Source organism: Aspergillus eucalypticola (assembly GCF_003184535.1).
Source record: "Aspergillus eucalypticola CBS 122712 chromosome Unknown BO83scaffold_31, whole genome shotgun sequence".
NCBI lineage: Eukaryota > Fungi > Ascomycota > Eurotiomycetes > Eurotiales > Aspergillaceae > Aspergillus > Aspergillus eucalypticola.
Genome location: NW_020290305.1, coordinates 228,431 through 252,203, shown reverse-complemented (window position 1 = coordinate 252,203; position 23,773 = coordinate 228,431). Strand labels below are relative to the sequence as shown.

The 23,773-nt window shown below is 48.7% G+C and overlaps 10 protein-coding genes across 10 annotated transcripts; 6 read left to right on the top strand and 4 right to left on the bottom strand.

Annotated features, from left to right (window-relative positions):
- Positions 1-694: 694 nt before the first annotated feature.
- BO83DRAFT_381990 (putative MFS monosaccharide transporter) lies at positions 695-3,014 on the bottom strand. The gene is made up of 8 exons (XM_025532124.1): positions 2,830-3,014; positions 2,725-2,777; positions 2,405-2,677; positions 2,277-2,354; positions 1,832-2,227; positions 1,434-1,779; positions 1,287-1,372; positions 695-1,231 (listed from the first exon to the last, which is right to left on the bottom strand). The coding sequence occupies exons 1-8, from the start codon at positions 2,972-2,974 to the stop codon at positions 902-904; spliced, it is 1,707 nt and encodes a 568-aa protein (XP_025383871.1). The 5' UTR covers positions 2,975-3,014; the 3' UTR covers positions 695-901.
- A 162-nt stretch (positions 3,015-3,176) lies between these two features.
- On the top strand, positions 3,177-4,677 carry BO83DRAFT_411380 (uncharacterized protein; the record flags this gene model as incomplete). Its single annotated transcript, XM_025534309.1, has 5 exons — positions 3,177-3,611; positions 4,011-4,166; positions 4,298-4,385; positions 4,486-4,614; positions 4,640-4,677. The coding sequence occupies exons 1-5, from the start codon at positions 3,357-3,359 to the stop codon at positions 4,675-4,677; spliced, it is 666 nt and encodes a 221-aa protein (XP_025383870.1). The 5' UTR covers positions 3,177-3,356.
- Positions 4,678-6,789: 2,112 nt separating this feature from the next.
- Positions 6,790-7,892, top strand: tpcG (oxidoreductase tpcG). Its single transcript, XM_025532123.1, has one exon. It carries the CDS (start codon positions 6,939-6,941, stop codon positions 7,707-7,709), a length of 771 nt encoding a protein of 256 aa, XP_025383869.1. The 5' UTR covers positions 6,790-6,938; the 3' UTR covers positions 7,710-7,892.
- Positions 7,893-8,119: 227 nt separating this feature from the next.
- Positions 8,120-8,509, top strand: BO83DRAFT_392710 (uncharacterized protein; the record flags this gene model as incomplete). Its single annotated transcript, XM_025532953.1, has 1 exon — positions 8,120-8,509. One exon carries the CDS (start codon positions 8,120-8,122, stop codon positions 8,507-8,509), a length of 390 nt encoding a protein of 129 aa, XP_025383868.1.
- A 350-nt stretch (positions 8,510-8,859) lies between these two features.
- Positions 8,860-9,391, bottom strand: BO83DRAFT_402509 (uncharacterized protein; the record flags this gene model as incomplete). Its single annotated transcript, XM_025533539.1, has 2 exons — positions 8,860-9,228; positions 9,275-9,391. 2 exons carry the CDS (start codon positions 9,389-9,391, stop codon positions 8,860-8,862), a joined length of 486 nt encoding a protein of 161 aa, XP_025383867.1.
- Positions 9,392-10,330: 939 nt separating this feature from the next.
- BO83DRAFT_455350 (glycoside hydrolase family 71 protein) lies at positions 10,331-12,119 on the bottom strand (the record flags this gene model as incomplete). The annotated part of the gene is made up of 4 exons (XM_025537028.1): positions 11,701-12,119; positions 11,113-11,644; positions 10,932-11,063; positions 10,331-10,875 (listed from the first exon to the last, which is right to left on the bottom strand). The coding sequence occupies exons 1-4, from the start codon at positions 11,836-11,838 to the stop codon at positions 10,331-10,333; spliced, it is 1,347 nt and encodes a 448-aa protein (XP_025383866.1). The 5' UTR covers positions 11,839-12,119.
- Positions 12,120-13,218: 1,099 nt separating this feature from the next.
- BO83DRAFT_420468 (uncharacterized protein) lies at positions 13,219-15,200 on the top strand. Its single transcript, XM_025534937.1, has 2 exons — positions 13,219-14,324; positions 14,387-15,200. Exons 1-2 carry the CDS (start codon positions 13,613-13,615, stop codon positions 15,148-15,150), a joined length of 1,476 nt encoding a protein of 491 aa, XP_025383865.1. The 5' UTR covers positions 13,219-13,612; the 3' UTR covers positions 15,151-15,200.
- A 2,155-nt stretch (positions 15,201-17,355) lies between these two features.
- On the bottom strand, positions 17,356-18,751 carry BO83DRAFT_455349 (uncharacterized protein; the record flags this gene model as incomplete). Its single annotated transcript, XM_025537027.1, has 6 exons — positions 17,356-17,690; positions 17,752-17,813; positions 17,875-18,254; positions 18,319-18,386; positions 18,448-18,484; positions 18,557-18,751. 6 exons carry the CDS (start codon positions 18,749-18,751, stop codon positions 17,356-17,358), a joined length of 1,077 nt encoding a protein of 358 aa, XP_025383864.1.
- A 1,832-nt stretch (positions 18,752-20,583) lies between these two features.
- Positions 20,584-21,683, top strand: BO83DRAFT_392705 (aldo/keto reductase family protein; the record flags this gene model as incomplete). The annotated part of the gene is made up of 3 exons (XM_025532952.1): positions 20,584-20,634; positions 20,701-21,327; positions 21,378-21,683. 3 exons carry the CDS (start codon positions 20,584-20,586, stop codon positions 21,681-21,683), a joined length of 984 nt encoding a protein of 327 aa, XP_025383863.1.
- A 933-nt stretch (positions 21,684-22,616) lies between these two features.
- Positions 22,617-23,676, top strand: BO83DRAFT_411377 (uncharacterized protein; the record flags this gene model as incomplete). Its single annotated transcript, XM_025534308.1, has 3 exons — positions 22,617-22,848; positions 22,936-23,385; positions 23,411-23,676. The coding sequence occupies 3 exons, from the start codon at positions 22,617-22,619 to the stop codon at positions 23,458-23,460; spliced, it is 732 nt and encodes a 243-aa protein (XP_025383862.1). The 3' UTR covers positions 23,461-23,676.
- Positions 23,677-23,773: the final 97 nt, after the last annotated feature.

The following is a 23,773-nucleotide window of genomic DNA, read 5'->3' as shown; positions in this document are numbered from 1 at the left end:
TATATATACTTCTTTCTCTTTTTGTATAAATTCAATTGATTTTCATATTTCTTTTTTTTGTTTTCTCACTTTTTTCTTTTTCTTTTTTCATTCGTTCCTTATTTCTTTCTTTTTAAAGAAAAGTTCATTCTTATCCCTAAGTCTGGCAACAATGTGCACTAAAGTAAAAAAGAAGAATGCGATCGCAACGACCACAGATTGGCTTAGCGTAGGTAGTCATTCTCCCAACCCCAAATCCATCATCCCCCATCACTTGACCCCTCCCCTCGGAATCCAGCGAGCACCTAAGTAACTAACCCCATCCCAACCTAGTTCAGTCCATAAGAATTCATCCTACTCTTGTCACCAATCCCCGGGAAGTCTCTCTCCCCGGCTTTTCTCCGGACGATTCAAGACCCGCGGGGTACCGCGCAAATAGTACTGATTGGCCCGAGCAAGAACCAACTGGAGCCCTCCGCATTCGGCTCGACCCGCCTATGTGGAGGAATGAGCCAATGGACACTACAAACAAACAAAGCTAGCGATATTAGGGGTCTGGGCACGAAGGTGTGGTTGGTAGGAATAAGACCTGATGACGAGGCCGCAGCTCGGGATTACTCCTTTTTGCTTACTGCTTTTTTCTTTTTTCCCCCAAGAGAAGTGGTGAGGGAATATAGCCTAAGTGGATTGGTCTGATTAAGTACTACACTGCATTATTTCCTTGTAATTACGGCTAAAGAGGGGGTGATGAGAGTAAGTGAGTAGCCAATCGTGCATTGTTTGCTCCTTCATGGCTGGCTTGCTTCCAGCCGTTCCGGATAGCCGGGCCTTTCCTTCTGTCTGTCTTTTCCCTCCCCTTTGGTATTAGGTTCGTCCATCCCCCATTGATATGATACTGTTTGCTCCACCACATGCGGCTGGCTTACGCCGAGGGAGGAGTCAGAACCACATCGTCCGCATGGACCGCCTTCTCGGGAATCTTCTCGGTAGATTCAATCATCTCGCCGTGAAGCAGTGCCGTCAAGCCGATCTCGCGATCAATTTGTTGTCGGAGCGCCTCGTCTTCGGCTGCCATGCCCTCAGAGCCGAATAGTTCGTCCATCTCTTCCAGTGTGCGCCCCTTGGTCTCGGGAACGAAGAACCACACGTAGACCGCTCCGATCACGGTAATGCAGCCGAAGAAGATGAAGGTGCCGTAGGTGGAAGCGGCGATGAAGGGGGAGGTGGCTAGACCGACACCGAAGTTGTTGAGCTGGGAGTAGTCAGAATAAGTGTTTCGATGAAAGAAGTGGTACTGGACCACTTACCCAGTTGCTGCTACCGCCAATACTGACGCCCTTGGCACGCATGCTGAGCGGGAAAACTTCGGATACCACGATCCATGCGCACGGACCTGTTTGATATAGTAAGCATCACTGTTGGTGAGAGCGGGTTATTGATCGGATGTCACGTACCCCATGAGTAGGCAAAGTTAATGATGAAGATCCACACGAATGCGACTGTCGCCCATCCTGCGCTCTTGTGCTCTCCAAATGTCCCCTCGTACGAGCCAATGAGACCCGCGCAGATGAAATGGCAGACCGCCATACCGATCGCACCGGCAAGCAGGATCTTCTTACGACCGATATTGTCGACCCAGAGAACGGCTGGGATCGTGAAGACAAACTCGAAGATACCCGCAACACCGGTAGCCAAGAGGGATGTCGTATTTCCTCCCAAATCAAGGCCTTCGAAGACTTGAGGCGCGTAGTAGTTAATGGCATTGATTCCGTTCCATTGTTGGAAAAGCATGATCAAGCACTAGATACGTCAGTACATAAGTTTGTGAAGTTGGGGGTAGGTCCTAGCATACCGCAACGGTGGTCCGCTTGAACAGCGACGGGTTTGTGATGAGCGAAAGGTAGTCGTGGAACCCAATCATGAAGTTACTCTTAAACGATCCATCCTGATATTGAGGGTACTTCTTCTTAGCAGTTTCCTCTTCAAACATCTTGAGCGACTTGATCTCCAAGTACTCGATGCGAACCAGAATGTCGTCGGTGGGGGCATCGCGAAGTCGGGCGAGAGTCTGCAGACATTCCTCGTCCCGTCCCTGGTTCATCAGATGACGAGGCGACTGAGGCATGAAAAAGACCATTCCCGCAGCGAGGATCAGGGCCGGAAGGACTTGAATGCAAACGGGGATCTCCCAGGCCGCAATGGACTGGCCATCACCCGTCCCGCCGATGTAGTTGGTGCCGTAGCCAATCTGTCATAGTTAGCTTTCGACTCCACAAGATATAGATAGTATAACATACCCAGAAGCTGACCATGATACCGAAGGTAATGGACAGCTGCTGCACGGCGACTAGAGAGCCACGAATTTCGGGGGGAGCCTAAATCGTCAACACTCGGGAACATGTACCGGAAAGGCGCTGCGACGTACCAGCTCTGCGTTATACAGAGGAACAATCATACTCAGATTACCCACTCCCAGACCGGTAACAAACCGACCGGCAAAAACATAGCCTGCGTTTTTCGTACAAGCCTGGACAATCACACCGACGCAGAAGATGACCACAGCGACAACGACAGTTTGACGACGACCCATGGCATCGGCGAGATAACCGTTCAATAGTGTACCGACCCACGCTCCCAATTCCAGAATGGATGTAAGCATACCCTGCTTGAGACCGGTTCGCGCTGCATATCCGTCGGTCTTTACTTGTTAGTGTTGGTGTGAGATGAGGTGAAGAGATGGCATACCGCTTTGATGAAGGAGTTCATGGTAAGAATTTCGGAGAACATTCCCTGGTTGTCTTTCAAGCCCGTTAGCCAGGTCTTGTTGTCAATAAGCCATAGCAAACCTACATCCATAGACGAAACCACCCAGCGACGCGAAAAGCGCAATCGCAAAGGTCTTCTTGCTGCTTAGGAGCCCACGCCATCCGACGCGATTGCCGGCGAGCTCAGCACGCTTGCCGGACACGGCCTCAGCGCCCGCACCCATACCCATATTGAAGGATGATATGGACAGTCACGGTACAAACCCTGCAGACGACCGAAGATATGAACAGAGAACAGTGTAATTCACAGGATATGTGAGTGACAGAAAGTAAGAGAAAGAAGACCAACGATCGTCATCTCGCGGGGAGCATGCGACATAAAAACAACCGGACCAGGACGCAACGCCTGTCATTCGTCCCGTATAGCTATAGCTGCAACATTATCCTTTCCTCGACTGCTGTTGTTTTTTGTTTAGGCTATTCCAATTTGAAACTAGATCAATGTCGCTACTGGCCGACATCGAGGTCATGCAATTTCACGAAGTGTGTCCCATAGCCCCATGATTGGGCATTCAATTTAGCCAGACTTCATCCATCGGTGCCAGGCTAGCTATGTCTGGTAAGGCGTGCTACAATCCTTTCACCCCAAGGATGCGATTCATCCCCGTGGGGCCATTTGGATGCCATGGAGGGGCTATGATTAGGCATGGTTTGTCATCGGCGCAGGTTCGGCATTGTGGAGGTCGGATTGGATTATATCCGCCGGTTGGATACAAGCTTCGTGGCGGGCGGCCTGGCAATGGTTACGCCCGGTGGTGCTTGGCAAGCGCTAGCCGGGTGACACGGTTGAATGATGACATCAAGTACGTAGGTTGGGACAGAAAGGATATCGCGAAATTGTATGAAAGCAGCCAGTGGCTTTTGCGGGGATGGAAGAGAAAGAGGGGAACCATGGTATGGGCGAAGGGGCACGACCACCACTGTCAATGGAAAAAGCGGAGGTAGAATATGGGGGAATGCACAAGACGGATCTGGACAGCAGAAGAGAGACCAGACCATTCTCTGACAGGCAATGATGATCAGATTTAGCCGGATTTCCCCTACAACCACCAAACTTGCAGCCATCAGGCCGGCACAACAGCCGGAAAGTCAGCCCATGGTTAGGACTGCTTTTTTCCTCACTGGCTGGTCATGAAAACACCCATCGAGCGTTAGGCTCAGTTCTTAGACCACTGCGATGATGTCTGATCACCGGTTTGCCACGAGTTGAGCTTCTGCGACACGTGGAATGTCACCTCGCTACTAGACTACAGCCATCCAGTGTCCAATGCTAAAAGCCCCTTGCGTCTTACACTCTGCGCTGGCGTATTCCGGCCACCCAACCGATCAATGCCTGATTCCGCTCGGTCGCACTTGCGGATTGTACTGCCGTGATTTCGCTTTGCAGTCTGCTGCTTGCTCGAGCCGGCATCCTTCGCGCGACAGATGGCTCGGGCCACCGTCGAGAGAATCGGGGTTGCCAGGATATGGGACCACCGACCTCCTGGTGCCAGCCTTTCCAGGTATTCAAGTCCGAAGCCAACAACTGGTCGTGCCGTCAGCCGGGCCCACTGGTGACTCACGCGACTTCCTTGACTTGGGGTAAAATTCAAGCAATCCCGATCCATGGGTTTTTCTGTGAGTTGGTGGTCAGATTGCGAGAGATGCATGCGATGCATGTTTAGATAGCGAAATAGTCGAGGTCACGGTGCCATGGGGAAAAAGGGGGTCAGCTCGGGGATCCCCACGGGGATGCCGGTGAGTGAACAGAGTTTAGGTAGCCTCGGTTACCCTCCGAGAAGGGACAAGCGAGTCCCGGCTGCGATCATTCGTTTCTGCCGTCTCCGCTGTTTTAGTGCATTTCATTCGCTCAATGCCATGCAAAGGAAGGTAAGACGGAGGAGTGTCGATGTTGGTCCGTTCATGTGAGAATGGTTGGCCTGATTTGGCTTGCGGCTCCCTCCACACTCTCTCATCACCATCAGTTTTGGCGTCATGCTTCTGGCACCATCTGCTAGCTTGCTTCTTCATTCAGAGACATTGGGTATTGATACCAGTCACTGGGCGCCCCACCAAAATTTATAGGTCAGGTTCGAGGCAATAAAATCTTCTAGGATTAGCATCCAGTACGCCTGAATAGTATGGTCTCGAAATCGATGCGAGTGCGCAAGAATATTGCATGAACAGACGAGTAGTACCTGTTCTTTGTGCTTCATCGACGAAGTCGCAACGTTTATGTCGCATCTTCTTTTATAGGGAATAACTGCTAGTCACCGCTGGGTTGTGAGGTTCTTCCCACTGCGGGTTTCCCTTCCCGGCCGATGCCCGCAGCACAACACAGTGAATAGCGAGTGTTTGCAAATGCTGTTACGACTAGCTAGCTAAACCCTAATCTCATGTACAAGATGATCTCTCCGTGTAAGTCATCTACAAAAGCGAAATGCATAGAATTTTTATTAGGGGGTGTATATCTTTGCTTGGGCACATCACTAGCGTACCAAATTCACCACACTACACCGTCCCAACAGCCCTAGTTCACATGCCACTGGCCCTGCCATTCCGCATTTACTTCGGACCTATTACAGCATGGAATTTATATGGTTCTACCAAGCTTACACTACACCAATCTCCAACCGCCTGTCCTCGGACTTAAGAAGGCAGGTGATTACAGCTCGACTTGCATGCAATGAACTTAGTCTGTGCACCATGTGACATCAAGCTCATTCCATCGGGGCTGTCTATAAATCCGGAACCAATGCAGTCTATGCTAGTACATTTTATGATATAGTTTGCGAGGCCGGCTTATGCCCGAAATTGGAGCGATCAGCGGCCCAAGCGCCTTACCAGCTGTGACAGGAAGCAACTGGCACCGGAAATTGTCTTAAGCGTATAATTCCACACTAAGTTCTCCGACAACTCTCTTACTGCTACATTGCGACGGTTTTCAACTAATAATTTTCAACTGTTATCAACTGTCTCACTAGATCAGCATTGAGCACAGGACACATATTGGAGAAAAAAATGGGATCATTTTTGGAAGGATACAGCCTAAGCCAACAAGAGTATACAACTTCCAAGTATATTACTGCTTCTCAATATATCCCTTTAGGCAATCATCCTTTTTATACATCATCCACGCGCTAATTTTACATCGTGTGTCTGTGCCACGGGAAGGAACAGTGACACAACAAGAAGCTAGAGTGATCCTGCTATCTCCGCGGCAAGTCATCATCGAAGTAAAATATTCGAGGCCAAGCAACTGCCCATGGGTTCTGAACGGAGAACAAACTAGGTGTTTGGGAGCTTTCATACGTCGATCTCCTGATTGTCTGGACCACATTGGCGACGCAAACCAGGTTACTGGCAGTGGACTGGCGTGATAACGGCAGTGATTCCGGCCATTAGATGCATCATGTACTTTGATGTCTTCAGAAGTCCATTCAAGCGCATTGCGAATGTTGCCACAGCTTCATGGGCGCCTGAAGGTAGGATGGACCGAACGAAGCTGGTGGACTTGTTGTATGGTAGTTATTCTCTAGGGAACCACTGTCTGAAGAGATATAAGAGACCGGTATCTGAAGAAGGACCAATTCCTTCGCAACATGTTATGGTAAGTCACCTGGAGATGTGAAATTTTTCATGTGCTGATGTATTACACAGCAGCAATTCTTCAAGGTTCTGACCGCTAGTGGCAAGGCGTCAAAGACTAGACATCACGCCCTAGCCATACGCAATTCCCGAAGAAGGCGACAGATAGCATACAACCCATTTGTGATGCTAGCTTTCGCAATATACGGGTCATAAACACCCTTTGAGCTGCATTGATTGCTATGCAATTACCTGTATGAAATAGTGGTGTTCTACCTCATTGGCATAAAGTCAAGCTTTCTGTGAGCGCCGATCCGGCACACATGGTCAACCGTATCGACAGGGATGTTGATAGCTGGGAATGCCAACTAACAACGGAAACACCAGCTCAACCCCAGCAAATGCAAGCCAATTGCATCCAAGCTATAAGCGCCCTCGAGTCAACAAAATTCCCAACAGCGAGTGCCGCGATATTGCAAAGTTATCATCCGCTTTCCCACCATGAGAAAACCTCTACTTCTGAGAGACAGAAGCCATCCAGGCAGGATCTAGAAACCTTCACTCGACATGCCAAAATACGCCATCCTAGGCTCATCCGGTAACTGCGGCACCGCGCTCCTCGAGATCCTCATCAAGCGACCAGACGCACACATCAACGCATACTGCCGCGACAAAGCCAAACTCTTACGTCTTATGCCCGAGGTCGTTGAGAATGAAGACAAGATAAGCATATTCGAGGGCAGCATTCACGATGAAAAGCTTCTGGGTGCTTGTATGTACGACTGCCGCGCCGTTTTCCTTGTCGTTTCCACAAACGACAATATTCCAGGCTGTCGAATGGGACAGGATACGGCCACGACAGTCATTCAGGCCCTACAATCCCTGAATCAAGCACCAAAAATTGTATTACTCTCCTCTGCTACATTGGATGAGCAGCTATCGCGGCATGTCCCGGTCCTACTTAAGAAAGTTCTACTTCGCTCCGCCTCATTCGTGTATGACGACTTGGTTCGAACGGAACATATCCTGCGCGAGGAAGCAGCATGGCTGACTACTATCTTTGTCAAGCCTGGCGCACTATCGGTGGATGTGCAGCGCGGTCATGCGCTAAGTTTCACCGGGGAGAATGGCCCGCTGTCGTATTTGGATCTGGCGGCTGGGATAGTTGAGGCGGTGGATGATCCGGATGGGCGTTATGATATGCGCAATGTTAGTGTTGTGAACACGAATGGGAAGGCGAAGTTTCCGTGGGGTACACCTATGTGTATCCTGATGGGGTTGCTGAGGCATTACATTCCGTTTTTGCATCCGTATTTGCCGTCTACAGGGCCTGCTTGACCTCATGGCCTGTACTAGGATTTAGTTTTGGGAATATTTAGTATGGACTGCCAGAAATCGAGCGAACGCTAGTTTATGAAAGGCACTGTGTCATCATATGTTTCGGGGTATGCCGCAAAAGAGTCCAGATCCAGCGCATAATTCTGGATATTTGCATAGTGAACATTGAACAGCTCGGAAACATATGTATACCAAGTAATACTGCTTATATCTTCTCTCTAAATCCGTAGAACAACCAACCCCGAACTCCGAGCTAAACAAATAGGAAACGTAGCATTCAATATCCAGTTGAGCCATCCTATCATTGGTGAGTGGGTTTCGTGTATGGAAACGCGGGGACGAATAGACGTGCAAGAAAGTGGACACTGGCCAAGTACTTAGAGAAGCTAACCTGTCTTCGATACCCTAGTATGCGCGAAGAGTGGAACAGGATTTCGCTTTATTGTCGTACCACGTTTCACCACCATGATGGCCGTCGAGCCCTAGAGCCGATGGAGTTTGAATACAACAGGAATAATGCTGCGCAGCATGCTGCTTATCCTCCAAGGATCCGCTCTGTCCTAGGCCGTGCTCATCTCGCCTTGATGTTCTTTAATCAGTGCAAGCGTCTCGACATCCCTATCACCTGGAATGTCCCTATTGTTGCTTACGATGAAGAGGCTGAGATCGCAACAGCCATCTCCATAGATGGTCGGCGTTTCCTTGGTGATATCGTTATTGCTGCAGATGGTATTGGCTCCAAGTCACACGGTGCCGTCTTAGGCCATCCTGTGCGGGCAATAGGCACGGGGTATACATAACCCCGAAAGGTACGCGACAGAGAATTACACCGAAGCGTGAATACATGTCAGCATGTGCGTGCCTTTATATACACTTCCTAGCGAGGCATCGAGATCTACATACAACAAAATTCAGGTCACGGATTCTAGATCAATATCCTACTGGCTTCTGCCTTTCCAATCCGGGATACTGCTATTTAGACCACCAATATGTAACCAAAGGGATGAGTATAAGGCCATGATACTGAACGTGGCTATTAGTGAATCCTTTTCGTCTGAGACTAAGTACAGTGGTTTCAATCAAGGGGTTGCTATTATGATCGTTTTCTAGATACACTTTACATCCATTAGGACGTGTGGAACGGTTGCGATTAGGCATCCTTCTCGCGACTTCCTGAAGCATGCGATGCACTGACTTGCCTTGCTAGCCCTGCTGTATCTTGCTCACTATGTCTTACAGATATTGTGGCAAAACAACTGCAAGAAATGTACTCAGTCTCCGTATCAACATCCATTGGGCTATCACCCAGTGCTGAGCTAGTCGAGAGCTCAGTATCATCCGACTGTGTCTGACCCTGAGCCACTAGCTGATTAGAAGAAACGGAGCTGGCCGATGCATCGCCATGGCCACTGTCCATATCAGAAGCGGCCATGATCCTGCGTTGCTGTATGAATTCATACACGCACATGAGGTCGTAGAGTGTATACTCTTGCCCTTCGGGAAAATATGGGTTCGTACCCTGCTCCATGTTAGCAACCCCACGCTGACGATCATGTTAACCTTACATTGTCTGATCTGACTAGCATATACTCAGGGGGCAAATCACTCTCAGCTAGTCCTAGACTTGCAAGCATCGCCAATATCCGCCGGTACATGTCGTCTCCTTCTGATTGGTTTTCCATTGTGCTGGATGAGATAATGCTGATGTACGTATGAGTGGGACATGTGCCGCAATCACGTAGAAAGCACCCTGCATCCTGCATAGTTGACCATGATATATTTATAGGAATATACTCGTAATAATAATTGAGGAGGACCTTGATGCACATCTCGTTCAGGGGCGTCCTATGTGACTCTGCCCTTGGGCCCCTTTGTTCTATGTTGAGAGTACTATGAAACGGTGATTTCCGAATATGCAATGATTTGGCTCGGTTTGGCCCCAATGAGGAGCGCCACAACCCTTGAACGACTTGGCAGACGAGGAACTTATATCCTGTATGCTGGGATTCTACGCACTGAGAGGAGAGGCGCTGGGAGGTTGGATGCCGGTATTTTGCGTGCCGGCCGCTGTGCTACATGACGTGGAATTGATTATACATTCGGCCTCTCCCTCTAGAACTAGAATACACAGTAAAACGTTGAGTTGTTATAACTATTGGACAAATCAGGGCCTATTACAACCACTTAATAAGTATATTGTAAGCGTTGCTATATTGGCATTGACGAAAGTGAACTGACTCTTTCCTGAGGCGGTATCTTCTGTAAAGCAACCTTTGAAGACGTTGCTTCCGGATATTGTCACACACACAAACGGCATTATGTCTTGCTCTACCCACACTTACGATGCATCTAATACGCATCATGCGGTGTATGATCAGCTTTGTACTACTGTGAAACATTCATGCCGTTCCAGGCCTATTAAACGTCCGTTACTCACCAGATGACACATCTACTGCCGCTTGTACTGCAACCGTTGGTTTCTTCATCCCCGGATCATAACGTTCTGGGCAGATCATGTGCAAAATCAATAGCATTTTCGAGCTACAAAGCAAGTTTTCTGGACATAAAATCCCTCAAAACCTATTACCTATCCGTATACCCGACGCAGGGACAGCTCAGGCCTAGCGCCTCACCCTCACAGACGCATTCCCGGCAGCAGAACTCCCCATAACACTACCAACAAACACATTGAAATTATAATACTTGCTCCGATCGGCCACGTCCAGACCACCCTTTCCACTCAGAATAACCTGTCCATTCCGACTAACCTGGAACGTCTGGGCGCCTATTCCCATTGTCACATTCGTTGTCACAATGCCAGCGGGCACATCAACCTTGACAGGACCGTTCGACCCGCTTGTCACTGTCAATGTAGCAGGGCTATCCAACATCGTCGCCACAAAAATACTATCACTAAGCATCTGGAATCCATTTGGCGCAGGCATATTGTCCTCGGGGCAGTTCACCCCCTTTGGCGTGGGCCGATACCAGTACACCAGCCCTTCCTGAGTGATAGTGGGCTTGCTATCTCCAGCTTTGTATGCGGCGATGTAAGGCTTGTAGAGGTCGCGCCAGGCGTCGTGAGGCATGCCCTTGGCCCATTTGGAAGAGCCATCATCGCTGTGGTTGGCGCTGTAGGGGCCAATATAGTGGGATTCGCCGTAGTCTGGGATGATGTTATCCTCTTGATTATCATCGGAACAAAATGGGCAATATACTTACCGTTCCACGAAATTATTTCGACAAGACTTGGTTTCATGGTCAGCATCTGCTCCCAACGCAGGGTGGGCAGGTTCTCGCATATGAACACCCAGTTCTTGCTGTTGAAGTGCGTAGCAAACCATGGTGAAACCGCTAGCAGACCTTAGCAAGACACAGTGTATTTTGTTGAGGAGCGACTCACGCGCCATATATGTTGTGCCTGCGAGATCCTTGATGAACCGGTCATCCCAGATTGTTGTCATTGGCCCTTTTATGATGCTGTTGCCCCCGTCTGTTGGCCAGGCGTACCATGAAAAGGCTCCATCGGCGCCCCGTTGGGCATTGCTGGACGAAGCAGCGGGATCCTGGAGGTTAGGCACGGCATGGATAGGATGAGAGGTAGCTTGCTTGACGGGGCCCCAGTTGAAGCTGTCCCCGACAAATGTGCTCACGACTGCGCCGCCGCGGTATTGCATCTGCGCTGGGTGGCTCGCGTATTGTTGCATGTAAGCGGTGATCTTGGCGGTGTCGCCGTTGCTCCAGTAGGCAAAGTCGAACGAGATGAACACTTTGAAGTTGACTTGCTGAGCGGCTTGGTATGCTAGCGCGAGCTGCGTCGGTGTGTACTTGTCAATGCTGGCGCAATTGAGCGCAAATGCATCGATCCCGATGGCTTGCGCGGCTTTCATGTCGGCGATCCAGTCTTCCATTTGATAGTTCTCGACGATGCCGACCTATCATGGTTAGCATTGGTTATCCCGAAAGCTCAGTATGGTGACTGCCCACGGACCATGAAATGGGCGAAGACATATGTGGGCTCAGCCTGGGGCTCGGTGAGTCCGACATCAAGAGCCGGGGCTCCCAAGACCGGATTAAGAATGCTCGCCGCAATGGCAGCAAGAACGACTAGAGATTTCGCCAGCATCATTGATGAGAATTAGCATATAAATTCCTATCGATACGGTGTGAATGTAGCATCTCAACAAATCCGAGATAGTGCCTGTGATGCCGATTTTATAGACCGGATTTCCTCCCAAATCACCCGGCGCCTGTTACCATTCACCAATCTCTAGGCATCCTACCCCGTGCCTGATGATTCATACCCCAGACGGAGAATAAATCCCATTGTAGGCTTCTTCCGAGCGCAACTCTGCAACAGTAACTTCCCGCTCGGAAAATAATTAAGGTTGTGTTATGCATCGAGCGTTGTGTTACCTGCAGTGGCAAGTAACTGCCCGAAGCCTCTGTGTGATTTCTCCTCTGGGGTTAGTATAGGTAGTACACCGGGTGCATCCATCCTAACCCAGGTTGCACTCGGGAATTTGCGTCTACTTAGGGTTGCTTCGGGGGGCTCCTGACCTGATCACATTCAGTGGTTTCCAACGGTTATTGCCGTTGGGTTTGGTCAACTTCTACAATGTGTTGGGATATGATGGGGAGGGCTATTGGGTAAGAAGGTGACATATTATAGACCGAGGAGGAGCCGTCAATTCTTAGATACTCTCCCAGGCAGTATCAAGTAGGACCTAGTTTATATAGACCAAGATTGTAGTACAATTATTAACCCTGTTACAGTGAATGTTAATACATTGTGGCCTAAGGAGCTTTCGACATACTCTGTACATCCGCCCTGGGTGTCAGTAGTCTCCTCTTTGACCCCGATACCCCGGAGATTATCTTCTTCAATCGAGTGAAAGTTTGATAACAATTACCTGGTAAGTATAATCTTGGTAAATAGTCGAGAATGAGAATGAAGGACCTCAAAATATAGGATGTTGCGTTCCATTGACCTCAATCATTGCGGTGTATTCGAACCATTGGATGTTTGGGACTCAACAATTATGATATAGCTGTGATGTTTTTATTAGTCTAATGTACCTAGTTAGAAAACTGTAGTATAAAGACAAGAAAAGAGCCTTTTCTGAGGATAGAACAATGTATACTCGTACTGTGTAGCAATAGATGAAATAGTGCGTGGGGTTCAGCGAATGCGCGAATGGGCAATTTGGGGCAATTTGAGTGGTGGGGTCTGATCACGTGATCCAGTACATTCGCCAATTCCTGAGGATTCTAGTGTCAAAGAATGATTGCCAAGACCTCCGGTAATGATTCACAAGTACGATGATTAACTCCGGCTGGCACCGATAAACTGAGGCGCAGAAAAGAGGTGGTGTAAGGTACAGTAGTATAGGTGCCTGATGAGGAAGGCCTGCCTGCGGCCGGAACAAGGTCGGCCCGTAGTCCGAGCTCCTACCGGGAAACTCCCAGCCTCCCCCCTTGGCACCTTCCCTCTGGCCTCTCTGGCCAATTCATATCTCGCGTTCTCCTCCCACCACCATCCCCACCATCACCATCATCATCGCCAGCATCGCCAGCATCGTCAGGATCGTCATCCTTCCCATCGATCCCATCATCACCGTCCTTCTGTAGTAAAGGAAGTACGTGTTTCTTGCTGTCCTCGCCGCCAGTCCTGCCATTCCTGTGTTTTCATAGGACTCTCCGATCTCACTTTGTGACTTCGGATTGGGCATGTGCTCGTGACCAGGCCGCAAGAGCATGTACCAGTTTACTACTATCGTTGCCTCCATCATCTTTCATCCTCATTTGTTGCGAGTCAGGGCTGCTCACCTTCGCTCCGAAGCCCGGGTGGGAGGGTAACTCGATTCTTCGAGGGTATATCGAACAGCTAATGTTGTAGCACAATGACTACTACTTCGCAAACCCCGACCGCGGTCTTGAAAAAGGCGGTCCTTGTTCATGCGCCCGATCTCGATGTTTCCTGCCGTGCCCGCCTTCGTATTAATCATGATCAAGCTGCTAACCAAGGATGCATCTTTCTTTCGATCACTGCAGATCTGGCTAACCTGAGCGGCAAATCACAGGTACTGACTCTGAATATCCCTCCGGAAAGTGTCGAACAATGTGCTCTAGCTCGACAAAGCAATAGTGAACTCTGTTCCTCTCACTTCGTTTCCATGCTCCCGGCGCCTGTTACCAATGTTTCGGCTGTCTCTACACTGAGTCTGAGCCTGTGTGCGACCGGCATTGTTCTTTGTCCATCTGAACTGGATTATATAAGCCCAGCAAGACCAGGCGATCTTGATATCCATTCATTCGCCAAAATCTGTCAATCCAAATTCCTCTACCTACACTTCTCCAGACGACAATTTGTGAATAAAGAACTTGATAAGCTGGAAATCTTCTCCCGTGCCCTACGCACAAAGAGTCTTAAACGAGTGTGTTTTGACCACTCTCGTCATGGCGTGGTCCAGAAAGATTGGCGTGTCTTCAATTTATCGCCCAATCCACCCCCATATCGTCAAGAGCTCCTGTCCGAGCAGTTGGAGCAGGTTGATCCACCCCTATACTGTGAGGAGTCCGTGTCAGAGCAGGTAGCTAGAAAACGGCAGAGAGGTAATTTCACATCCTACCATATCAGGTGCTCTGTCGTTCAGTAGTTTAATTATAGTATCTAGACCCATGGTCAGTGTCATCTCATGATGAAAGCCGAAAGAGAGTACTCCTTCAAGCCCCTCCACCGATAGGCTCTCCAACCGAAGTAAATACGCCGAGTACTCGCTCCCCTTCACCATCCTCCATTCGCCCAACCATCTTTCAGCGTGCTTCCTCACCTGGCGACGCAATGTGTAAAGAACTTGCGCGTCTAGAGCATGAGCTCCGTGGTGTTTCTGATGACCTGGTTTGCGAACTATTAATTCGATCCGGACGAGGACATTTGCTGGCCACACCAAAGAACGTAGACCGTGACGTACCATGCGAGGTTCAGAAAGTCGGCTCTACCGAAATCGAGATGGTTGAACAACGCCTCAAACGATATGTCGATGAAATGATCGAGCGCCGCCTTAAATCAGGCATACTGGACGAAGTTATCGATAGTGCTGCAAGCGAGTGTCGCGATCAGATCTATGATGAATGCAAAACCAACCAAGCCGAATTTCGCGAACAAGTCGACGATGGTAACTCCGAGGTACGCAACACAACGATGGAATGTCTGAAGGAAATAAACGAACAAGCACAAAGGCACATGCATGAAATAGAAGAGCAAGCGCAACAGTGCATGAAAAATATCGAGGATCAGGGAATCGAAGTTGAGATGTCTGCGAAGAGGAATATTGCAGGGCTCAAGCGCTGGTTCAGTACCCCTGCTCAGTCCTTACCTGAAACCATGTTAAACCCTAGCCATGAGATAGATACTACTGCCAGGCGCAGTTCCATTTAGACTCAGTATTAGGCTCATAATCTATCATTATCTTCTGGCCATCACTTGGTCATTGGTCCACATGAAGGGGGGGTAAGCAGTAATGTCTAGCTATAGTTATCCTAGTCCAAGGGCCAAGCATAGCTGGGAGGCGAATGATAATGCCTTTAATCTCTCAACAGTAGTTAGGTGAATAGATCAGCCCATTGACTCACCGCCACTCATTTTCGAATGAAAAGGTCTCAAGCCTAGAAAAGAAAGTCCAGTACCTACTTAATCATAAACCACACTCGCCGTGAGCCCTCGGCCGGTTAGACGATCCTGCCCTACAGGTCCTCCGGCGTAGCGTGGCCGGCCATCCTGCGTGCAAACGTTCTGTGGTCCGAAAGTGAGTCGTGGGGGACGCCCACCGGCCCACCGCGTCCTGGCGACCGGTCTCGCGCGGCCAACTGGTCAACGCTTACTACGAGGGGATCACACATACATGCAGTCGCTGAACGAAAGACTATTGACCTGTCAATTGACTACTTCCACCCGTTGCCAGATAGCTACGCCATGTTCTACAACCGATACAACTCAAACACGCATTCTACCATTGCTATCAGTATCCATTATGGATAGTTACCACAATTTTGGCTTTGCAACTCTATAGGTCAATGAGTGAATATATTTTGGTACATATACTATTACTCTATCGAGACCAACAAGTTGAAAATGGAAGTTGCCTTCCTCTGCTTGAATTTGTGAAAATTAGCCTCTTTAGCTGCTATAGTCTGTATTGTACCTGTCTTCTCTCACTGCACTTTACTAACCACATTATTTGCCATAATTACGAGAGAGGATCGAGACTCAGCTTAAGATAAGAATAGAAGCCCTCCCCAAATCCGGCAAATCATAAGTTCACACATGTGGGCATTGCGCGTACACTCACTCAAAAATAAATGCCGTTTCTCTGTCGATCATGATGGAGAAAGCGATCTGTCCCGCGATGGTACGACATCTCTCCACGAGAAATTTTCTCGATCTCCCGTGCTTCGCAAGCTGAGGACGGGGAAGGAAGATCACTCCCGTCCACAGTTCTTCAAGTTTGCATTTCCATTCCCGTCTGGCCCTATAAATAGAGGGGAGCCGTGTAGACTGTATGGCATGATCGGTCTTCATTTACATATATTAGAGTGATTACTTGTCACTAATTTATGCATATTAAGCATTTCCACTCCCCTCGGATCCGAAAATCATCTCGAGTTTAATTACGGCATGGCCAAAGCTCATGGACCTTCGTTTAACAGAACAAATAATCCGATATTAGCTCGGCATCTTGACCACCAACCACCGACTATCTAGCTAATGCTCACCCACTGGTGGCAAAGGTTTTAATTATCATTTGAGACTACGGGCGTCCGAGTGGGAACAATTTAAGCTAGATTAGGCCAAGCTTCACGCCTTGGCAGGGGCAAGGACACGGCTTGAACCCTCGTTCATGAGACATATATTACGAAAGGCTCCCGGGTCATGAGTCGTAGAAGAAAGAAGAAAACTCAGTTCCAAGTTTATTACACACGGAGAATATATGGGCGGGAAAGACATCGACCCATCTACCGAGGAATAGATGTCATTGGGGGTAGGTACACCCGGCTATTTTTGTTCTGTGTACCAGACAACGGTCGGAGTAGGATACAACCGTTGTCGGAGGTTGATAGATACGCATTGATAAGGTTTCGGTGCAGGATCTCTGTTTAGATGTTGAGCCGGTTCCTCTGCAGATTTAGGTAGTGGGTCTTCGGGAGACGTTGGCCAGTTAGATAGTATAACGGTTTAGAGTCGCAGTGGTGTGGCAGTAGCGTGATTAGGGTAGATTAACGGGAGCATATTGAATCCTCCAAAGTCTCACTGAGTCAGTGTCTGGCCAATCTCGCGGTTGTGGTGTATCCACCGGGCTGAGTTCTATTTCTTGGCGGTTGTGTCTCGACTGTCAAATGATTTTCCCCTGAGCTTGAATAGTGGGATTAGAGTAGTAAGGTCGGCACTAGATGCTCGGAGGCCCCACTACGAAACCGGTACACTTGATCGGGGAGTCCGACAGATCCGAAGCAGTGGAGGAGAACCATGGAAGTTGAAATTGATGGGGGAAAAGTAAAGGACATTCATCATAAGGATCGGACCGGTTGTAGGTACTGAACGAAAAACAAAAGAAAAAATTGCCACCCAAATAAATTACCCGCGCATTTAGACATTCTCGTTGACACTCACGTGGGTGACAACTTGAATGCCTGGATACATGATGCGCTCCTGCGAGTCATTAGTAGTCGTTTCCACTTCCGCCTGGCTGTGTCCTGTCACTGGTTTCAGCTTGATGCTATTATGCGCATTGTACGTCCGGCGAGTAGAACTGCCGTACATCTTTGACGGGCCATTCGAGTAGTCATTGCTGGAGAAACCGAGAAGACGGTGGAGCCCTGGAAAGCAGGTACTAAGAAGTGACTTGAAAGAGGGAATGCATGCAATGAAGAGGGCGACGGCGACTTCCACGCATGACCAGTTCATAGCATTCACTAATGACCCTGTAGGCATAGAAGGTCAGTAATTTCCAAACATGTAATGAACAGGGAAATTGTGACCTACAGGTATGGTCAACAGAAAAAGGATTCAGATATGAGACCCGGATAATACTGGTGACACACACACTAAGCATCCGAGAGAATTAGTGTTGTCCACCGGTTGAGTGTAGAGGAAGGGTTCGCCTACAGAAGACCCAGACTGAACATGACCACCAAGCCCGCTCGCTTGCCCACCGTCATCTTCAACCGCACCAGCTTAGGCATCGGCATCAGAAACAAAGCCAGGTCACTGGCGAGCTTGATCCCAAAGTTTGCATAATAAAAGGCCGTCATGTTCACACAGTGTCCCTCGACGTAGCCGGTAGCGTCCCACGCTTTGTGAACGGGCGTGCACTGAAAGATAACAACAAGGGCTTCTGAGATTGTTTCACCAACGATGATGACCAGCACACACCAACAACCAATCCGAAACCACTTCCCCGGGAAGATCGAAAGGTAAAGGACACAAAACGAGATTTTGATAAAGCCGAGAGCGAGAACGTAGGCGAGCATGGTCACGAAATTGAGCTGTAATCAATGTACAGTCAGTATACATTTTCGTGGTAGTCGTTGTGTCAGAGATGGTCTATACCCTCAGGAACATGCCCCGGTCGCTCATGCCTATGATACCAATATGCCTACCAAATCCATATTTGGTCACTGGGTAAGTAGGCTGTTAGTATATTATGTCAGGTCTCCTGTCGCTCGGATAAGCACTCACTGAGCATGCAGGTAAAGCAAAGAACGAATGTAAAGACCTAGACAAGTCAGCAATGTTTCAGCAACGGCTAGCAGACAGACACTTAATACTGGAGAATTGGCAAACATACCCAACTGGTGATGCAGAGCACATCGTCGAAATTGATGCCCGTGAGGTGTCGAATACGGACGAAAATTCGAACCAACAGACCGAATGTCGCAAAGACGAGGAGGATCACATTACAGGCAATAATCTCAGGAATCCGAGTCTGTGCCAGGTAGGCTATCCGCTCAGGAGAAAGATCTCTCTCCCGGATTCCTTCCATGGGGAAGACCTGCTAGCCGTGGAAAGGAAGGGACCAAAGAGTGAAGTCCAACAAAGAAGGGGATGGTCACATTTGCGAGAAAGATTGAGCGCATGCAGGGAGAGAAGTCATGACGGCGATAATCGCATATATGCCCCTGTAGTCTGCAGGGCCCGGGCTTGTTTCATCCGCCAACCACGAGTGGGGAAACGGATTTTACGACGCGTGGAATCCCCCACCGGCAGATGGTGTCGCACGTTGGGCTTGGAAGCTTCAGGGCAGGAATTGGCGTTAGGCTGTGATTGATGGAATTGGCTATTCATCCAGACCGCGGTTCACCGGACGATTTCCACGCCCCACTCGCTGATCCACTTGTTAATAATTTTACAATTTTTCCACGAACTTATCCTTCATCGCCAGAAGAGTTTAAGTCTCCATCGCTGGCAGGATGGGTGTTGGCTAGAAGCTAAGCTTTGTAGGGGTTCTTCTAGAAAGACCATCGCCAGGAGCAACTACCACATACGATCGATCAAGATGTTCAGATCTATGGAGGAGTCCGTCTGCCCTATGCACATTGTTTCTGCGGAATCTTTCCGGGTTCTTCAATGAAGGAATCTGGCCTTTGGTTCCAATGAAGAGTTGCCTGCATAAGTAGGCCTTAGAGTCGCTGGTTGTTGCGGTCGCAGTTACTATTCCACAGTATGATCACTTGGGGCATATCAGATACACGACCTGTTCATTCCGAAAAGATCTTTCAGTGTAACACGAGCAACATCAGGTGGTATAAAGACCTGAAGCAAAACAAAAGTTAGACAGAATAGGAGGATGCTGATTAAACTCGGCATGTAAAAGGAAGGAGGTCGAGAGATGCCGGGCAGCCGACTGAAGAAGTCACTTTTCGCACTACGGGTATTGAAACCCACTAGGCAAGGATCTACAATCGACACTTGTGATACGCTCTCAGATGGCATTTCTCCTAGCAAGATGGGGATAGCAGGTAGACATACCCACATGCGCACTGAAACTCTAGTATGTTTTACCGGCAATTGACCATGTCGCATTTGGGGCTCATGGAGACGGCTTAAACTGTCGTGCTGTTTTGTCTCTTTGCAAGATATGCTCTATGGCATGTTGGCTTGTCTGAGGCATGGAGTTCAGTGCACGGATTGGGGCAGCCTCCCAGCCTCCCCGTCACCAGTTAGCGAATTGTCATTGGTATGGACAGTTCCAGCCAGCCTTTTCTATCTTCACACATCATTCTCCTTTGTCCAGCTACATGGTTAACCCATCCGATCATTTATTATGATCTGGCTAGCATCTATATACGCTTCGAAGTCAGTATCCACATCGGAAAGCTCTTCATGCTATTTCTATAAATATCAATGATATCGCCTACCTTGATTAGGTTTCCCACCTGTCATGTATGTTTAGATTCAATTCTACAAACGCATTATACTCATTTTACTATCTTTGAGTCAGCAGTCAACTTTCCGAACATTCCGTAATGTCATTGTAATGGAATGCTTGCTGTTGGTCTCAATGTCGTTGACGTCATTCCACTACCCGTTGTGATGAATGAGCCAATGTTCACAGTGTATTTTCTTTGTTGTTCATTGTTACTTGTTATATTCATTGAGTCTTTATATACATGTGAATATGAAGATATCAGGGTGTCACATAGACCTTCCGACAGACGTCTCAAGGTATATATAGGCATACTAGTACGGCCTCCAGCTCTCGAAGAAACTTGAGACCTGCGGCAATCAAATACTTAGCGATCCTTTGCGATTCTATAACGTCAGAAAGCAGACAGATCATTTCTTAACTTTCTCATCAAGGCTTACAATTTCGCAATGGCTCTCCCAGGAAAATCACCCCTTAACCTGGTCCTTGGAGCGGGAAATGTTAGTTTCCTTACCTCGATTAAATCTCTTTTCTTATGTATCCCCATACTGACCTGCACCGTCTAGGTTGGAGACAAGTCTGTCGACCCCACTGCACGCTTCGATACTCCCGACGAAGTGAATGCCTATTTCAGCGCCTTTGCTGCCCGTGGATATGATCAAATTGATACCGCACGCCTCTACTCACCCATGGCACCTGGTAGCTCAGAGCCAAGAATCGGTGCCATCAACGTTGGTAATAAGTATATCCTTGATACCAAAGTCAAGTCCGGCCAACCAAGATGCCATACGAAAGAGAAGGTTCTTGAGGAGATTGATCTATCTCTCGAGGCTCTGAAAATCAAACAGATCAACACTGAATATCTTCACCTACCGGATCGCGAGACTCCGTTCGAGGAAGCGTGTGAAGCTATGGACCAAGCGCATAGGGAGGGCAAGATCAAACATTGGGGCCTCTCTAACTACACCGCAGAGGAAGTCCAGCGGATTGTCGACATCTGTGAAGAACGCCGCTTTGTGAAACCTAGTGTATACCAAGGCCACTATAACCCTATTGTCCGAAGCGGAGAAAAGTGTCTCTTCCCACTTTTGCATAAGCATAGAATCGCGTTTTATGCTTATAGCCCTGCCGCAGCTGGCTTTTTCGCCGGCAACCATAAGAAGCTCAAGGCGGGTGGACGTTTTGACCCATCAGTAAGTGCAACATTTGGCACCCGAAGTAAATGCGGGCTAACTGATTCAAGCATATGATTGGCGCAATGTACTCCGGGAATTACCTGAAACCTGCCATTATGGAAGCAACGGATAAGACTCTTGAAGTTGCGGCTCGCCATGGCATTGGTGGCCATGCCGCTGCCCTTCGCTGGAGTGCGTGGCACGGTATTCTTCGCAAAGAGTATGGAGATTCCATCATCATTGGTTCCTCCAGTATCGCCCAGTTGGAATCGAATATCGACACGATTGAGGCGGGTCCGCTGCCTGAGGATGTTGTAGCGGCCTTAGAGGCACTTTACCATGAGATTGGTGATGAGGTGCCTTACCATTTATAGCTCGCTAGAGGGATAGTTCATTGCGCGGAAAAAAAAAAAAAAAAAAAAAAAAAAAAAAAAAAAAAAAAAAAAACAGTAGTTACCAGTAAAACCCATGGTAAGATCCCGTACAATCTGGCGACCTGGCAACCTGTACACCCTAAGTTCATCCATGCCAATATGGGCGTACAGTGATTTTCCAAATTGGTATTAATTAACATATTATCTAAAATATTTCATTTAAATCCATCGATCGTAAGGTTTGCATCAGCTCTTCTAGGTCCTTGAATACTATAAGATCCGCTTTGTATTGTCTAAGAATAGGAAACCACCAGCAAGCAATACGCAATAATTCGTTGTCTAAATAGCCAAGTCTTTAGCCTGCTTCGTTGACCACGAAAATAGCAAACCTTCGTATTTAAGATTGTGATTGACTAGTTGGCGGAATGTGGTGAGGCCGGCATGGCTATCACATTACTCTTGGGGAAGTATTTTCCACCCTAAAGAACCCTGTCGGGTGTCATTGCGATCGACAAGCCATCCGTGTAAGGGCTCAGCTGGCCAGGCCCGATAAGGTGTAGTAGTTACCCTATTACCTTAGCGAGTGCTGATTTAAGAGTTCAGAGGCTGTTTTAGTGCGTCCCTTCCGCAAGCTAAAGTGACACAGCTGCTCTCCATCCGTCTTCCATCGGCTTCTTCCATCATAGCGTATCTCCGCCAAATCCTCACGATTGAGCACGATCAGCCTTTGGCCCCCAAAACACACGGACTCGAGCAATGGTTTTCTTGATCCCTTATCCTCGCGTTCGTCAGCCTCAAATCTCGATGGCATTTCCGCCCGAGAAATCCAGCAGAAACCAATTCTGGGTATCATAATCCTTGGGCGACCGAAGGAGGGGCACATCTGACCTTAAACCAACAACCGGCATACGCTCCGGTTCGTCCATACTCATCATGTCTTCACAAGTCTGTCATGGCATGCACAACGGGGTAAATCAGAATATCCAGGCCGACCTGCCGTGTGGTGTCACCAACTCCAGCCATTCCTATGTTACCTGCTGCGTCAATGGCGACTACTGCCTCAGCAATTCCATCTGCGTGAACACGAACGACAAGGACGGAGATCATTATTATGCGGCCGACTGCACAGACGAGACCCTGACAGATCCCGCCTGCGGGACACGATGTGATGAGACTCAGTTGAGCCTCTCTTGACGAAGGAATGTGATCGCTAACACGAGTATATCTTCATTTTCGCAGGAGGCAGAAATAGCGCCGAGATCGTATACACCTCCGATGGCTACTGGGCCTGCTGCGAAAATTCATACGGGACGGACGGTAAACTGCTCGAACCCTTCCGATGAAATCTTCCCCGGCGTCGCGCCCTCAAAACTCGCTACCATTCAATATCTGCCGTCCACGGCGTCCGGCACGCCAACTTATGCGGTCGCATCTTCTAACTCTACCTCCGATTTCCCAAACGCTAATACCACGACAACCTCCTCCTCTTCCTCTACCGATTCATCCAGCAGTGAATCTTCCGGTATCGGTGCCGGCGCGGCAGCCGGAATCGGTGTGGGCGCTGCCGCAGGATACGTCATAGTCGCAGCCATACTAGCACTTCTGTACTTCCGCCGGCGGAAAGCGCAGAATAATGTCCTTCCCCAAAAAGCCGGGGGATATAATGGGTTGGGAGATGGTTCGTGGGCGCAGACCTCAACCCGTGGCTCATCCCGTACATGAGCTAGAACGGACCGGCCCGTATCCCGAAATGGATGGGCAGCCCAAGGTTATGTAACCGCGCATGATTATGAGGACGAACATCGATGGGAATATTTCCCCTAATAGATCCATGAATGGGTTGGATGATTTGGCATTGGTCCTTAAATATGTGAACCGCATTGACCCCACGAAAGCACAATTATTGTAATGATTGATTATCCAGCTGGTGTTTCGTTTGACTCGCGCCACGCGGTAGGTTGGGTTGGGTCACATTAATACCTTTACGGCTATGATTTTGTGTTAGCTATTGTACATAATGATTTCAATATCGTTAGACCTTCAAGTGAAATCTCTCGTACCCTTCATTATAGGAATCTCGCCAGACACTA

Bases quoted from the DNA above. Each gene is read 5' to 3' on its own strand.
- tpcG (XM_025532123.1), top strand. From the start codon at position 6,939: ATGCCAAAATACGCCATCCTAGGCTCATCCGGTAACTGCGGCACCGCG.
- BO83DRAFT_381990 (XM_025532124.1), bottom strand. From the start codon at position 2,974: ATGGGTATGGGTGCGGGCGCTGAGGCCGTGTCCGGCAAGCGTGCTGAG. The intron at 2,228-2,276 runs GTATGTTATACT...TAACTATGACAG, and splicing joins GTATCATGGTCAGCTTCTGG to ATTGGCTACGGCACCAACTA. The intron at 1,373-1,433 runs GTACGTGACATC...TATATCAAACAG, and splicing joins TAACTTTGCCTACTCATGGG to GTCCGTGCGCATGGATCGTG.
- BO83DRAFT_420468 (XM_025534937.1), top strand. From the start codon at position 13,613: ATGACTACTACTTCGCAAACCCCGACCGCGGTCTTGAAAAAGGCGGTC. The intron at 14,325-14,386 runs GTAATTTCACAT...TATAGTATCTAG, and splicing joins AGCTAGAAAACGGCAGAGAG to ACCCATGGTCAGTGTCATCT.